The sequence below is a fragment of the Dermacentor silvarum genome, chromosome 5 (assembly GCF_013339745.2).
Source record: "Dermacentor silvarum isolate Dsil-2018 chromosome 5, BIME_Dsil_1.4, whole genome shotgun sequence".
In the NCBI taxonomy this organism is placed as follows: Eukaryota; Metazoa; Arthropoda; class Arachnida; order Ixodida; family Ixodidae; genus Dermacentor; species Dermacentor silvarum.
In genome coordinates this window covers 65243197-65259620 of record NC_051158.1, presented here as the reverse complement: position 1 = coordinate 65259620, position 16424 = coordinate 65243197, and the positions used below count along the sequence as shown (strand labels likewise).

The following is a 16424-nucleotide window of genomic DNA, read 5'->3' as shown; positions in this document are numbered from 1 at the left end:
ACCAGGTTTACGTGTTTGCTTCTGCACACAAGAGGCGCTCGCGACAACAACAAAATCAACCCCATTAGCTCTAAGGGTATGCCGCTCCTGCCTGCGTCTACAATATTCCATTGTTTTCTAAATGACAAGGCTCAAACGGACGTGCTAGGCCTTTATTTGCCACACAGCTGCGCAACTGTTAATGTCGCATATTGTCCAGTGTTGCTTCGAATTTTTTAGCGCAGCTTTGAAAGTAATGAGGCAATAAGTAATGAGTAATTTGAGCAGCAGCCTTTGTGTTATACTCCGTAGCGCTTCGTTGCTTCGATCGATATAACGGTCGTGCAAGGAATACAGCAGATATCGGTGTTGAGTAACGTCTGCACACTCACCAGTTTGAGCGAAGAGGCCGAACAGCACAACAAACAGGGCGACGCTGAGGATCAGAAGAAAGAGGCTCAACAGCAGCACCACCCAGCGTTCGCTCGTTGAAGGTTCCTCCCTGCACGTTAGGGCAGGTGTCACGCAAACACGATCGTGATAAAAAAAATACAACCTGCGCGAATTTCGGTTATCGTTTTCGCATCTGCGTGCCACAATGACATGACTGATTGACGCTCTTTGTCACAGGGTCAAATAGGACAGAAAGCAGCGCAATAATCCCTTACGAAAGATAAAGGCGGCACGCATGATGAGTGCTGGCTTTCGTCCTCTGTATTTGTCCCGCGTACTCCTGGTACATCATGATATGCATTGGTTAGTTTTCGTACCTGTTGACCATGTACCAGTCGCATAACTGTTTAGTACCCAGTTCTCAAAGGGCTTCAGCCCAAAGGGGCCCTGAAACACTTTTTTTTTTTTTTTGAAGTCGTCATTTGAAGCTAAAGTAGACTATGTAAGAAATACTTTGCCGCAATGAAGTTCTTCAATGCGTTGAGCAGAAGCGAAGTTATCGGCAATCAAAGATCCCATTCGCGGTTCTTCCGCTCCTTTTTTTTAGTGATTTGCACTGCGAAGGCTACGGCTGAGCAGGGCGTGCCCACGACGCTCCGCCTACTGATAATCACCGGGGCGCACAGTTCGTTTGATTTTGGATGTGCACGTAGACACCACTATTTTCGATTTCGGAGCCTACGACGCGCCAACCGCGGTTGTCCTCAGCGAGCCGCAATGCACTCACGCATCGCACTCGTCGCGCCACCCCGCGGCGGTATCTACGCTACGTAGCAAGCCGTTCATGTCAACGCAGTGCGTATTCACAGCGTTTGCTTAGTGCACGACAGGACTTGAGTGAGCGCTCGCACTCATATGCTCCAGTCTGACCGTGCTATGTGGTGCGCACAGGTTTGTCCTGCACCAGCATTACCGACGGATAGTAGCCGCATCCAACTTCCGCATTTTGAAGCGCTCTCAACAGCTCAATGCGAAGTGAAGTCTGCCAAGGGGTCTAACCTGGAGCGGTGCGTGTGGTCTGACCTTAAGTTTCGCGTGGGTCGAAGCTGTAGTTGAGCGTTCAGAACTAGTCAAAATTAGGAGACCCGACAGCTACGACACCAATAAACAGGGTGGTCGGAGTTCATTGCACACGCGCGTGGCCGCGACCTAGCGTGCGCAAACGGTAGTAGACTTCGTCCAAAGTACGTAATTCTTATCGATAGTCGAAAACATGTTCGCTTACTGCAGCCTGTTTATTAACTGCTAGATATGGCAGCGCTCTTCGAAATAGGGACGTAACACAGAAAGAATAAACCCGATAACTAACTGTACTGCAACAGTCCTAAATATAGTTATATCAATAAATATACACAGTAACAGTAGGAAGAAACACCCTTCTTGATGTCATCCATTGGCAGGCGCGTATGGAAATCTGCTACATTACGAAATAAAGCCGCCCGAAAAGAGTGAGCAGAAGGTTCCTGCTGAAAAGATAGTCTTTCAGGATAAGGTGACTTCACGCGCTGCTTGCGAGCTCCACCCGGATCGCTCGACTGCGAAATTCGGCTGAGATTTTCACAGCAGCATATGCTATTCGCACCCTGCATTTTCTGACCAAGCCCGAGACGTGGTTTAGGTACGCACAATATAATATTAACGACCACCAAAATAGATGTTTTTGGGCTTGCGCAAAGTGTATGCACATCTTCATGTGCTTTTGCATTGTAAGTGAGGTAATCAGTGGTAATCAGTGAGGTAATCAGCAGCTGCAGCCAGCTGCAGCTGCTGAGCAATCCATTGAAAGTCATAAAGCACTTGATAATTTGTACTTACTCCAGAAGTGGTACGTAGGACAACCGACTGGAAGCGAAAAGATGTGCACGGTTATCGTTCAGCACCCAACTACATTAGTTCAGCAGGTGACACGCAAGCGTTTTTGCTGGTCAGCATATAAATAATAACACTTTTGCCAGTTTGCTACCATCCCAACCTAGTAACATGCATAGCCATGACTATGCATCTTTTTCCCGTCTTGCCTTTGCAAGTCTGAAAGAAGACAATCTGCTAGAAATGTCAGTGAAACTTTTTTTTTTTACGAGCGAACAAAGCACCGCTTTTTTCCTGTATTCGAACAGTTTCCCAAAAATTAAATTCCCTGTAACCAACGGTGGTGCTCACTCTTTTTTTTTTTTCACAACGCCACAGTACTCCATATTTATTGGGTTTCAAAAGAACACCCCACCGTTTGGTTTCTCCATAAGCTTTGCAGTAAGGTATTATTGAAACGCGTATGTAAAGTCATGACAGCTTTGTATGAAAACAGTTTAGCAAATCACACATTCCATGTGTAGAACCATACTGAAGTTTTTCACTCGATGTTTTTGAACATTTTCACTCGATGTTCAAATGGGGTTCAAAACTGCTTTGAAACTTATCGCGTGTGCAACTTTTTTTCGCAGTTACTGTGCTTCCTAGTGCATTTGCGCTTAGATATTTGCCAGTATAACATATTTCACAATAAGTAGGTAAACCCGTTCCTTGCTAGTTCCTCTAATGTCAATGTTTACCCCTAACTGATATGGTCTTGTAGAGTGCAACTATGATTTACAATATCGATCTTGGTTATTCTGAAGTGTTCTTGAATCAGCACTATGTGAAAATAATGTACACAAAGTAACTAAATATTTGAAGACAAACTCTCAGCATGAAATTCAAAATTTTGCAGCTGAGAGAGCAAGAGATGATATTCTAAGAGCTTGTTTCTTCGTTACGCGATAAGAAGTGAATGAACTAAAGCTTTCTCTTAAGCGCTAACATTAACTTCAGTTATTCAGCTCAGCATGGCCCTCAAATACTTGTTAACGTTCAATACAAAGATTAGTATTCTTGTTTATTATTTTTTTGCATTTCAGATTGTCTGCTAACTACCTACATACCTATATGGACTCAAGCGTTTCTCTCGATCGATTGCTGCAGAATTTATACCAAAAAGGTTTAAAACTACATAGCACACATCCACATCTAATCAACAAGACTTGTCGACGCCTGTGCGTATACAGTTTGCATGCTTTATATGCTCAAAAGGCCAAAAGTATAAAACAACTTCGACCAATCTACAAAGATTTGATTCGACGCTCTACAGGCAGTTGAAATTGATCCTTAAAATTTCTATCTGCTTCTGGCACATTTAGGTATGCATGCTAATGCTGGTCTTGCTCCACTCCTTTTATTTTAGAAAAGCGCTAGAAATGATAATTTCAAGCTTCCTAGATGAACTTTCTCCAATACTACTACTACATTTTGTGGCACACTGAACCCTTTTGCGCTGGTTTACACGCATCCCAATCAGTCTCGCAGAAGTAAATTTTTTTTGCCAGTGTCGTTCTAGCCCTGTCTGGCCTATCATAGCGATGGAAATGTTCACCAATGCCAATTCTTCAATTGTTTCGCACTATTGTATAGTGTACATATGTGTGTGTCTTGTATTCCTCTGTTCATTTGATAGTATATGAGGTCAGGTGTCCTTGATATGGTAATTAAGGGCCACCTGGTTTATCGTCCTTTCAATGCAATTCTTTACTGCTATCGGTGAAACAGGCCCAGCGAGACTTGGTCGCCCTTTGGCCTCCTCCTAAGTGTGTAAACTACCGCAATGCTTGGGTAAATTAAAATGTCAAGTATCCGCACCGCTCACGGTCTGCTAAGGTCATCGGGCTTGGGACGGCCAGGTCCTCACCGCTGCCAGCCCTCGATGCCAAATTTGAGCCCGGTTCCGAGGGTGGCAAGTCGTTGTTCTGCTTCCGCTTCTTCTGCTTCTTCTCGAACTTGGCCAACTGCTGGTCGTGTTGCTTCTGTCTTTGCGCTTCCTGAAGCCTCTGCAGCACCATCTTCGCCTGCATCAGGGCGGGGTTCGCCTGCAATAAAAATACATCGCGACGAGAGACAACAGATGATTTAGCTTGTCCGTAAGCGCGTTACCTCTTACTGAATACCAGGTGGCCGGAGTCAAGGACGGACGTATGTAGCAACGCCGCTAGAGATATCTTGTGGCACTTTGTCGGACCACGATGTGTTAGAAAGGCTTTTGTTACGTGGACGTTCTTGTCGAAATAAAATTTTAAAAATCGCGTAGGCTACATCGTAGACGCAGCCGTAGTTGTGTGCGTGAAACGCCTTGCGCGTGCTGCAGACGGTGTGCGTGCACTAGGGTACAGAAAATACGTAATCAAATAGGCGATTTACGTTTATTCACGCATTAGAAAGGTTATACGCCTAACCCATGTGACAGCTATTGGCTGTCCTACGGTCCGATTTTGCAATCGTGCCTGCTCCCTACTCGTAGTGGGCCCGCTTGTTTTGCAAAGGGTGTTTTGGGGCCCTAGCGTAAGGGAATGACCCCCCACCCCCCAAACACACACACTGGTGGCGCGCCCCACTTATAGATGGTTGGGATTCCTGAGCCACGGCCGCTGGATAAAAAAAAAAAGATGCGTCAGGAACGCGCTTGGAACGCCGTCGCGCGTGCCAGCCGACGGCGCGTTCCATCGCCGATGACTAGCGCCGTTCGGCCCAGCCAAGCGGCCGAGAATGCAACTACGGCTGTCACATTCGCTCCCATTGCAACGCGCCCGACGCGGCAGGCCGCACTTTTTTTTTTTTTTTTTTGCTCGCTCGCTATAGAGACGGACAAAGTTCCACCGGTGTCGAACGGCTTGGATATCCAGCTGTCTTGCTGCCCGAGTCTGTTCAGACCATTTTTCGACCGTACTTATCGAACGCAGGGGGGTGGGGTGGAGGGGGAGAAGCGCATAGCCAAGCTAACGTGAATTTTTTTTTTCCAACATGTTGCACATTTGTAGGCCTTACAACTCCAATAGTGAACACCAGCTTGAGTTTGTTAAAATACAGGTATACCTACTACAACGTAGTACGCTCTCTCAAACACGACCATTTCTGCTCAGATGGACAAATGTACTGCCGGGCTATACGCCTCTCCGAACGACACGCGTAAGGCTTAATTTAGCTCCAGTTGCGTCACGCGTGACGGGACAACCACCCACATCTCGCGCAAGAGCACATTCAGAACGTGAACCAATGAAGCAAGTCATATAATTGGACGATATGAGCACGCGAAAGAGCAAAGAAAATTGTGGAAGATGAAAAACAGTTTTCACTAATAAAACAGTGCTACAAGTTGACAAAATTACAAGGCAAATAATACGAAAACTGAACAGCCTGCTTGTAAGAAATATGAAAAGAAAAACGGTGCTTTTTCTTTTTCTCTTTTTTTTTCTCTTAGAGAATGCTACTTTCGGTAGGCAGCCATTGCTGCGGCTCAGAGCTGCGGTGACCGCTTGGGCTGGTCGTGCGTTCGACTCCACTGCAGCTCGCCGCTATGTGCTCCGTGCAAGAGTGCCGTCTGAGCCGCACGCATGGCGACACCACTTGTGCAGCGTGCAGCCATTCGGAACTTAGCCCACGAAGGGGTCAACGGAGGCTCTCCCAAGTGAGCACCCCTGAAGAAAGCCGGCTGCCTGGCCGGAGAACGCTTGTTCCAAATTCGTATTCCAGAGGGTACCCGGCGGTGAGTTTCGAACCAAGTACTTCTCGCAGTTGAAGCAAACAAACGCCCTAGCCACTTGGCCATGGCTGGCAAGCCAGGTTAAGCGGCGAGGGACGGCAGGAACAGGCATCCGAGATACGCGTGGGCCAGTAGGAAACGGGGATCAAACAAGTAGTCCTATTATGGGTAAGCTCCATCTAGTGCTTTATCAGTGAGTTCACTCAACATAGCTTGGCATACGCTTTGTCAGCAAGTCTAAGAGCTTTGCCACTACAGTTACACAGCTGAAAAATTTAGCTGCGAGCGAAGCACTCAAATACGCCGTTTGTTTTTCACAATGCGACAATTTCCGACAAGTTTGGTATAGTGCCGACTCCGTGATTCGCTGGTGTTATATATACGCCTTTAAGACAATAGAATTAAATGAGGTAAACAACTAAATTACTCCTTGACAAGTCTTGTTTTGTTCATCTGGCGGTAAAGGTGAATACAGCAAGCGGTGCCAAACAAAGAATTCAGTATGAAATATGCAGCTGTTTAACCCATAGAGAATCCGTTTTGATAGGGTAGCCAGTTAGCTTTCGCGGATTATTATGACGTCACGGCGGTGACAACTGCTTTAAATAAAGCATGCCTCGAGAAACACATCTATGCCTAGAAACGTCAAGGAACACGGGGAGCATGTAGTACTTACATATGAGCGAAGCTCCTACTCAATTATTTGTTTTCCACTGAGTACAGTCGAACAAATGAAGTGCAAATTTTCTTTTTCAAGTTTCACACCGAAGCTCATGCACACGTACATCAGTGTGACGTCATAGATTTCAAAGTTTGTAGTCGTATTTAGGTCGTTTCGGCCACGTATAAGTTCAGGAAACTTGCCAGGTTTGAGTTCTTGATTTCTTTAGAATGCAATGTGTACCTCTGTACACCTTTGTTTTAAACAGAGTTCCAACAGACGCTGTCAGAATCCATGACGTCACACTTCAGGGAGGCGTTTTTACCCATCAGATTTCGTTTCTTTATTCTTTTTTTCCGGCTTACCGAGCCTTCGTCATGGTAATAGAGGCAGCTTTGCTCTTGCAGAAGAGCACTTTTCTAATACAGCTAACGGCTCTTATTTGCCGTTCCATTCAGGAGCTGCCGGTATCACAAACGTCACTACAAATGTTTGAAACCTATCTTTACTTCCTAACATCTTTTGTGCTACATTATATGCTTGTGTTGCATTTGTGTTCCTTGATCATGACTTATGACTTATTTATGAATTGGTCTGTGATTTCTTTTGGAATTGTGTTTGCAGTTTCCAACGGATGTTTACTTGTATATTGTATGGCCACCTTGCTAAGGTCTTGTAAAAGATCGCAGCACCAATAAATTTAAAAAGTAAGTCTGGCGACCGACCTCGGCCCGTGCTGGCGGCATGATTGACATGGAGCGGTTTCGTGACGGAGCCGCGCCACCGCGAGCTCCCTTCTTGAGCCCCGGGAAGGGGAGACCCTGTACGACGCCAACGGGCTGCCTGGTGGCCACGGCTGGCACGGAGTCCACGCCGTCGGGTGATTTAGAGCCATCTGCCGGCGACCCCTGAGCGTCTGGAGGCGACTTGGTGCCGTGCGTTTTCTGTGGCATCTGAAATTATGTTTCATTTCATTTCAGTTATTTCTGAAAGTTACACAATGAACAGAAAATAAAAACAACAAACATAACAGAAAACCTGGAAGTACAGCGGTAAAATGCAACAAAAAAAATTGAATTACATCATTGACAGAAGTCAGATAACGAGCAAATGCAAAATCTGAAAATATAAACGTCGTAACGCAAATTATTCTTTTGTGTCACAAGAAGTGTTATAGCGTTAGAGGTGCAAGAGGAGTTTACGTAGAAAGTGCGGGCTTACGCAAGTTTGGGCGGGGCACGCAGAACGTTACAGCCGACAGTAACTACGAACAGGAAAAGTGGTGATGAATTTGTTTATGCAAGAAATGAGACATGATCTCAGCCACCCAATTAGTCAGATATTCGTTTAGGTCGATCAGTATGTAGTCTCGTCTGTGACTTCCAATCACTAAGACACTAAGGCAATTGTTTAGTTGGTAAGTTACGATCAGTCGCACAGGGCCGTTGGCCATGTCAGACCTTCAGGTAGTCACTCAGCTAGCAACTCAGCCATGCATTTATTAAAGGAGTACTACTGTGATATTTTACGACTAGTGCACTAACGTCAAACCGGTCATCCGGTTTATTTGATTCACCGGTTATTCGAACTTGAAAACCGGATAACAGAAGTGATCAGTTATTCGGTTGGCTATTAGGTTAATAGTATCCGGATATTCGGATAGCCGGATATTAGTTTTTCGTACTTGTGCCGCAATTACCTCTCTTTCTCTGTCGTATATATTCTTATGTTTCTAATGTTTTGTAATATATTTGGAATACGTACTCATGCAATAGAACCGAAAGTTTTAATAAGTTGTTAGTGACTCCAAGTATTCGTGTCAGAATATTCGAATATCTCCAGCTAACCGGTTATTTAAAGTGGGTATCCTGAATATTCGTTTCTTGAAATCCAGATAACCGGTTTTCGAGACCTGATTCACTTCTCTCCGGTTAAACCGGATATCTGGTGCGACGGATATTTGCAAGCATTATTTTCGACTGTTCATTTCTTTTGGTAAATGAAAGTGTCCTAGACTTCTAAACACTATAAGAATAGTGAGAAGCTTAGAGCGCCGTTAATAATTTAATATAATGGCTCTTCTACAGCTGCTTTCAGTTTCGTTTCCCAGAAAGATACTGTGTCGTCACGTCACGACACAGTATCCTTCCGGGAAACGAAACCGGAACTGACAGTACTAAGGCTATTATATAAGTTATTTAGAGTGCTCTGTGTCCTTTGAAAATCTTTTCTAGGGTTTAGAGGTCTATGACATTCCTTTAACGCAATAAAATATGAACCGTCGAAACTATCACGTCAGTATAGCCCTTTCAGTCTGCCACCCACCAATCAGCTATTTAGGCAATAAATCGATCTGTTATTCAGGCCGGCATTATGTGTAGCAGAGGAGTACTGGGAACTAAGGCGAGAGACTCGGTCACTGATTAGCTCTATACCGTTCACGAGATTCCCTGATCAAACAATTAGAGCCATCCTGACACTCAGATCTATGTGCATGCAGACGTATAGTCCAACAAAAATGAGGCTAGTCAGTCAAATAGTCAAACATCCAGGTCGTGCATTAAGCCAGTCAACTCAAACCGTCAATCGCGTTAGTAAATTACCCATTCCGCTAGGAAAGTAACATCCCACGTGTCGGGCGTGCTTGAATCGTTTTCATTCGTTCGCGGAGGTCGTGATGTGAGAGTTGAAAAACAGAACCCTGATCGATCCTACCACTTTGGTCTCCAATGAAATAGGCGTGGACCGCAGCGATATACATGTAGCTTTAGGTAAAACGCGAGAAATAAAAAATAAATAAACAGAAGAGAGTAGAAAATAAACTTAAAGAGAAGTATTATGTAGCAAGTTCGATTCCAGACCTCAGTTGCTGCATACCGGTGTGGCCGAGATGCGAGAGCGATGTTACTGTTATATGCATGGCACGTTGAAGACATTCAGCGGGTCAAAATTACTGCGTCATAATGTCATCTTCATTGATGGCATAACAGCATTCGAGGCCGTCAGCATAGCGCCGCTACTCTCGCATACGTCTTCCGGTAATCTTGTATACGCCTGCGCTAGTGCGTCTTCGCTATGCCAATTAGGTCTGTGATGAAGCAGGTTAACGCTCATTAGGCTATGAGGCAGTTCACCCGTTGTTCATTAACGGCAACAACGGTTTTAATCACTGGACGTCCATCGCGAGCCAGTATTTCAGGCCCTATTAGGCTTTGAGGAAAACTGTTCCAACTGCTCCAAAACATTTTGTCCGAAGCGCTTCGTGCAAGGAAGATAGATAATGTATGAGGACTATCATTGTACCTGCGCCATGGCGGTTCAGTGCAGCGATGCCACTCGTCGACGTAGAACGTGAATGGCTTCCACCTTGCCCAATTTCTTCTTCCTCGCTACTCACCTCGAGCGTCCGAAGAAGTGCGCGCGCCATGAAAGGGTCATTCCTCATCTTCTCTCTCCCCGAGTCAGTGTATTGATTGATGGGGCTTAACAGTCCAAAGCAATACTCGACCTATGAGAGACACCATAGAGAAAGGCTTAGATTGAATTTTTAACACCTGCAGTTTATAAACGTACACATAGATTTAGCTACGTGAGCGTTTCATTTTTGCATGTTGCCTTCATAGAACTACCAAGGTAGATATACCTTGGAACTGCAGCGTCTATGGCCGGCAATGTGGAACCATGACTTTGCGCCAAGCAGAAGCACGCCATAGCTAGAGACTGTGCGACCACGGCGATTTCCACGAGTCAAAGTCCATGCGTACACTAACGACTTGAAAAGCTCGCTTCATGACGTAATCAATATCTCAAACACAAACTTGCACACCCCGCCATCTCCTGGAGATTTCAGTGTACCAGAAAACCTGGCGTGAAACGTCATGCAACAACACCCGTCTGCCACCTTCCGTCCACAGCCCCCCCCCCCCCCCCCCCCCCCCCCATATGAAAAAAAAAAAGGTCCTGGCTACACCACTGAACTAGAAGATGGCCACTTTGCGACAAATTGCGACAGAACTTCACTGACTGCTGGTTTCGATTACACAGCTCTGGAAACATAATAAAGGGACCCCGCACAATGCACAGCAGGGCAGCCACCTGGGCCCAGCCTAGTTAACCTCCTTGCCATTGCTTTTTCCATTCTCTCTCTCTCTCTCTCTCTCTCTCGCGCGCGCGCTGTGTGTGTGTGTGCGTGTGTGCGTGCGTGTGTGCGTGATAAGTGGTTCTTGAGGGAAAGGGAAAGGTTGGCGCTATCTTCTGCAGCAGTGCGTGCGTGCGTGCGTGCGCGCGCGCGCGTGTGTGTGTGTGTGTGTGTGTGTGTGTGTGTGTGTGTGTGGTGTGTGTGTGTGTGGTGTGTGTGTGTGTGTGTGTGTGTGTGTGTGTGTGTGTGTGGTGTGTGGTGTGGTGGTGTGCGTGCGTGCGTGCGTGCGTGCGTGCGTGCGTGCGTGCGTGCGTGCGTGCGCGCGCGCGCGCGCACACACGATCGGGCATTGAGGTGATGATGATGATGATGATGATTGATGATGATTTATTGGCATCCCCTTTGAAACGGGGCGGCGACAAGTAGTCACCTAGCCTGCTTGATTTATTCAGGTATACTATACATGTTCTTTATCTAGCATTTTTGTATACCTCTCATTATTATTTTTCTTTTTCAAAAAATTACCTTGTGCCGCTGCCTATGATTTTAAGAGATCAGGTCGTATCCATCTTTTCCCTGCTTTTTTTCCACCAGTACTCCCATCGTCTCTTACTGATCTCTACGGCTGATCTGTTTATGTTTCATTCCACTTTGAAACCAAGCGCTTCTGCGAGTTGCACGTTACCTACGGTTCTCGCTGGGTGGATCCCGTCGCATTCCATCAGGATGTGCTGAGTGGTTTCTGGATCTTTACTGCAGCATGCACATGTCTCATCTAGTTCCGAATATTTGTTCCGATATGTTTTCGTCCTTAGGCAACCGGCTCGAGCCTCAAATAGCAAGGCACTGCCCTTTGTGTTGTCGTACAGATTTTCCCTTCTAAGTTCTTTCTTCTCATTCTTGTAAATCTCCATTGTCATTTTTGTTTCCATTCTTTGCATCCAATTGACGGTCTCTATTTCTTTCACTTTCTTTTATTGCGATAGCAATTATATGGACACTCAAAAGCAGATTTCTGCCGTCGGCGTCGCCGTCGCCGTTGCCGTCGCCGTCGCCGTGAGGTTCCGTATGACGTCAATGGAGATGAAATCGTCGCCGCGCGATGATAAGTGGTTCTTGAGGGAAAGGGAAAGGTTGGCGCTATCTTCTGCAGCCCTTGAGGGAGCACGGCTCAGCGCCACCGAACGCTGTATGTGCGAGTGAAAGGGCGCGAGGGACGCGCTCTTTCACGGGGAGTGAACGCACGGCGGAGAACAAACGCGCGTTCTGCGCCGTGCTTCCTTAAGGGCTGCAGAAGTAGGCGTCTCTTTCCTCCTTTACAATCACCATATATTTAGAGCAAACGCGCCTTCTTCTCACGCACGAAAGGTCGCAGGGGGGGGGGGGGGGGGGGAAGGGAGGCGACGTTTAGCTGCGGCACCAAGTACCTATTTATATCAGAGGCTCCGGCAACAGTCACCAACGCCGCAGGCATTTTGAGCGAACGCGGGCAAAACGCCGACGGCGTCGACAACAGTTCTGCGCGTTGCCGGTTCTGCTGCATGTCCAAGTTTATACCGTTGATAAAGCTAATATCATTACTCCGTATAGCTCTCTCCAAATTTGCTATCGCAATTGATGCTTCGCCTTTCAGGTGAAACTGCGACAACTTTTCTGATGACTCCTGGTTGTCTATTTGCAGTTTCGATTATCCTGTACTTGGTTGCCAACTTCCTTGACCTCTTCCTCCATTCTGTGTCTACGCTTTTCATGTAGAGATACTTGTGCACTTTAGCCGCCCATTTATTTTCATCCATGTTCCTGAGTCTTACTTCAAAACTAATTTTGCTCTGTGCTTCTCTGACTTCAAAAGAGGCCCAGCCCATGTCACCCTGCACTGCCTCATTTGTGGTATTACCGTGAGCTCCCAAAGCCAACCGGCCTACTGATCTTTGGTTAACTTCCAAACCCGCCAATATATCCGATTTTAAGCATATAATGGCATTTGCGAATGTTAGCGCTGGCACCATTACTCCTTTCCAGATTCCACGCACCACCTCATACTTATTGTGGCCCCACAGTGCTCTGTGTTTCATTATTGCTGCATTCCGCTTCCCCTTTATTTTCAGATTATCTTGGTGGTTGTTTGAGTAATTCTTTCCTACGTTTATGTGTACGCCGAGGTACTTATATTGCTTCACTATGGGTATTACTTGCTGTTGAATTGACACCACGAAGTTACTCGTGTGTTCATTAAAGATCATAATCCCCGATTTCTCTGTGCTAAACTTAAGGCCTAGATTTGTCGCTGCATTCCCACAGATATTCGCAAGTATCTGCAAATCTTTTTTATTGTCCGCTAGTACCACAATGTCGTCTGCGCACATCAGTCCGGGGACCTTCTATTGCACCATTTGTCCATTACGCATGTAGGATAAATCAAAACCTAATTCGCTGTTTTCCAGTCGTCTTTCTATACCCTTGACGTAAAGCGTGAACAACAATGGTGACAGAGGGCATCCTTGCTTCAATCCTTGGTGAATTCCCACCATTTCATTTCCTTTTCTACCTTCCCATACCACTTGTACTTGGTTGTCTCTATATATCTCCCTCAGCAGCTCCACGAAATCGTCATCTATGCCTTCGTATTGAAGAATATCGCACAACAATTCCCTGTCTACGTTGTCATAAGCTCCTTTATATATCTAGAAATGCTATCCATAAAGGCCTTTCTGAGCTACTGAAATCTCTATGCACTGAGTTAGTACAAACATATTGTCTTCTAAGCGTCTGCCTGGCCTGAACCCATTCTGTAGTTCCCCCAATACATCGTTTTTCTCCACCCACTTCGACAGTTCTAATTTTATGGCTTGCATTGCCATTCTATATATCACCGACGTTACTGTAACTGGCCTGTACGAGCTCGTCTTATCCTTATCTCCTTTGCCTTTGTAGATGAGATTCATCTTGCTTTCACGTCATCCAACGGGAATTTTCTTTGTTCTAATCACTTGCTCTATGGCATTAGTCAGCAGTGCCTTGCTTTTTGGACCGAGGTTTTTGATTAGCTGTATTGGGATTTCATCGGGTCCTGCTGCCGTGTTGTTAGGGACATTTTCTGCTGCCTTTTTCCAATAAAAGCTTTCTATGCTAAATTTTGATCTCTCTGGCCTCTTTGCTGTTGCTGGATCTGTTGTCTGAACTGCGCTTTTTCTCGTGCCGAAGTTATCCCTCCACGTCGAGTGACGCTATCTATCGGTCATTACAAAATCTCGGATGCATATACTCCCCATGACGGCTGCGCACCAAAGCGTCCACGAACTTACTAATTGATAGGTGTCGTAGGTTTTAAAATGGTGCAGTTTGCGCTTTAAATGGACGGTACAAAATTGCCACTACTGTTGAATGAATGGGATTCCAGAAGCACTGTGTCGGAGCCTAAATTTTCCTTTAATAGAGATGTGCGGAGTTCATTGCGCGATGAAGTTATTCCCGCTCGTGTACACATGAAGACGAAGGTATGCCGCTCCATACAGAACTTACTGCGTAGGATTTACTGAAGGGGAACATGTTAAGGCGTAGGTTGGTTCGTAATTCAATAAGCCATCTCTTGGCAAAAGCAATGAGAAACAACACCTATTCACTTAGTAACAACAGTGCTCATAGCGAATTCCGTTTCCACCACTCTTTCTTACCTCACGCCGGCGTAATAACCATAACAAAATATAAGCGGGACGCACTCGTGAGAAAAATTAGAAAAGACTTCAGGAAAAGTATATTGTGTCAAACAACGTGCCTTTGTACACATAAACCATCGTCAGTCGCTGCCATTATGTGATGCGGATGCTTATGCGCCGTCCACAGTGTGCTCGCTCTCTTCGTCATATTGCACACATGGAGAGGCATGCTCCTCTATGCGCCAGTCATGGCAGCTCCCTTCATGAGTGGACGCGGCAGTCTGGAGGGGCAAGGTGATTCAGAGTGGCGGTGCTCGCGGTGCCATATAGCCCTCCACGCTGTGGGCCCAGACCACGTGCCATTAGGGTAGTGTCCGAATGGGTAGTCCATCAGGGTAATGTCCGTTACGCGAGAGTAGGCGTCGAGCTATGTCAGGTTGATCTGCATTAGCGGCACCCACTCCACCTATTCTGGAAGGAGCAACGGGGCGCCGGACATGATGTAGACTCAATCAGCAGGGGTGGGACTCCTGCGCCAATTGCGCCATTTTAATACAAACGCCAATTCCTGCGCCAAAGTGAGCCGAACACAGAAAATGGACCGAAATTGCGCCATAGCGGCTACGGCATGTGTGCTCCCGCAGTGGCCGCGAACAGTGAGCGGATTCGTTCTCCAAAACAGAATGCAGCCGTTCACATTGCGCGGACCGCGCGACTGTGCCTCCCGTTGTTTCTCGTAATTCTCGCGCTTATAACACCGGACTTTTCGGCGCTTCCGGCTAGTGGCCGGCACGCGCGCGGCCACTCCTGGCCTTTGTCGGTATTATATCGGGACGGCCAGGCCGGCTGTATTTAGAGTGCTAGAATACGGTTGAGTGGGCTGAGCGGCGCGGCGCTCCGTAGCTGAGGCGCCAAACAATGGAAAGTCTATAGGCTGAGGGCACTGCGAGCGAACTACATATTAAGCTGTATTGAAGGACCCTGATATTAGGGAGGCGCGCGCTGCAGCGGGTTCAGTGGGCGGGCGTCTTTGTCCCCAGGGCAGGCATAGCGTAAAAGTATTTCAGTCAGTTTTTATGCTCATAGAGGCGAGGTCTGAGCCATTTGGATCTATCACGAAGAGGTAAATGTTGGATTTGGAATAAAAAGTTGCAGTTCGGCCGAAAGGTGATCTATCAATTGCGGTAGCAAATTAGTAGACAGCTATACGAAGTAAGGATAGTTTTATCGGGCGTTTAGACTTGTAAAAATTCGTTTACTAAGTTAACAAGCATGATGTCACGCGCGCACAAGTAAACATGAACACTTCTCACTCGATGACCGCGGAAACTCACTGTCAAAATGCTAGAGTGAGGAAGCGCGGCAGCACCGAGCGAATTGTCCTTCGTGCTGCCTCTCGCTTCAACGCGAACGAAGCGGCGAAAGCACAGCGCACACGAAGCTATCAGCACTCGCACTCTGTCCCCCTCGCAGATTGCTTTGAAGGCCCGCGAGGCCGGTGTTGCGCGCGACGGAAGACGGCGCGCTTCCTCACTGCTTTCCTCCCTTGAAAGCGAGGTTTAGCTGCCACCCTAAAGCCCAGACCACACGTACGCTTGCGTACGCGCGCAAGTCCGCGCCGGCACGCCCGCCCATGCGCACACACGGTGCGGCACTGCTCGTACGCGTCGAAGCGCGTAGAGCACTGCACGGGCCGATTTTTTCAGCCCGGGCGCGGCCCGGGCCCGTTTTTACGTTGGGCTGCCCGCCCGAGACCGACCAAAAGTTTTATGGCGAGACCCGGGCCGGGCACGGGCCCGGAAATAATCTGCGTTACCCGCCAGGCCCGGCCCGCCACCCCTTTACCTTAGGCCCGAGGTCGGCCCGAGCCCGGCTCGAAACCGGCCCGAACCCGGCCCGAGAAAGATCACCGAGCGGCATTTAAAAAAATAAATAAGGAAGAGAATGAAAGGAATTGATTATTAAGGCGTAAAT

General features: G+C 47.0%; 1 protein-coding gene across 1 annotated transcript in view; it reads right to left on the bottom strand.

Moving 5' to 3' along the window:
• The window catches only part of LOC125945702 (uncharacterized), a 10021-nt gene extending 2412 nt beyond the window's left edge, over positions 1–7609 (bottom strand). Inside the window, exons 1-4 of the mRNA XM_049667947.1 lie at positions 7382–7609; positions 4102–4328; positions 2248–2274; positions 372–481 (exon numbers count right to left, since the gene is read on the bottom strand). Of these exons, the coding sequence (XP_049523904.1) occupies positions 372–481; positions 2248–2274; positions 4102–4328; positions 7382–7609 (592 nt within the window). The remainder of the gene's footprint in view (positions 1–371; positions 482–2247; positions 2275–4101; positions 4329–7381) is intronic.
• Positions 7610–16424: the final 8815 nt, after the last annotated feature.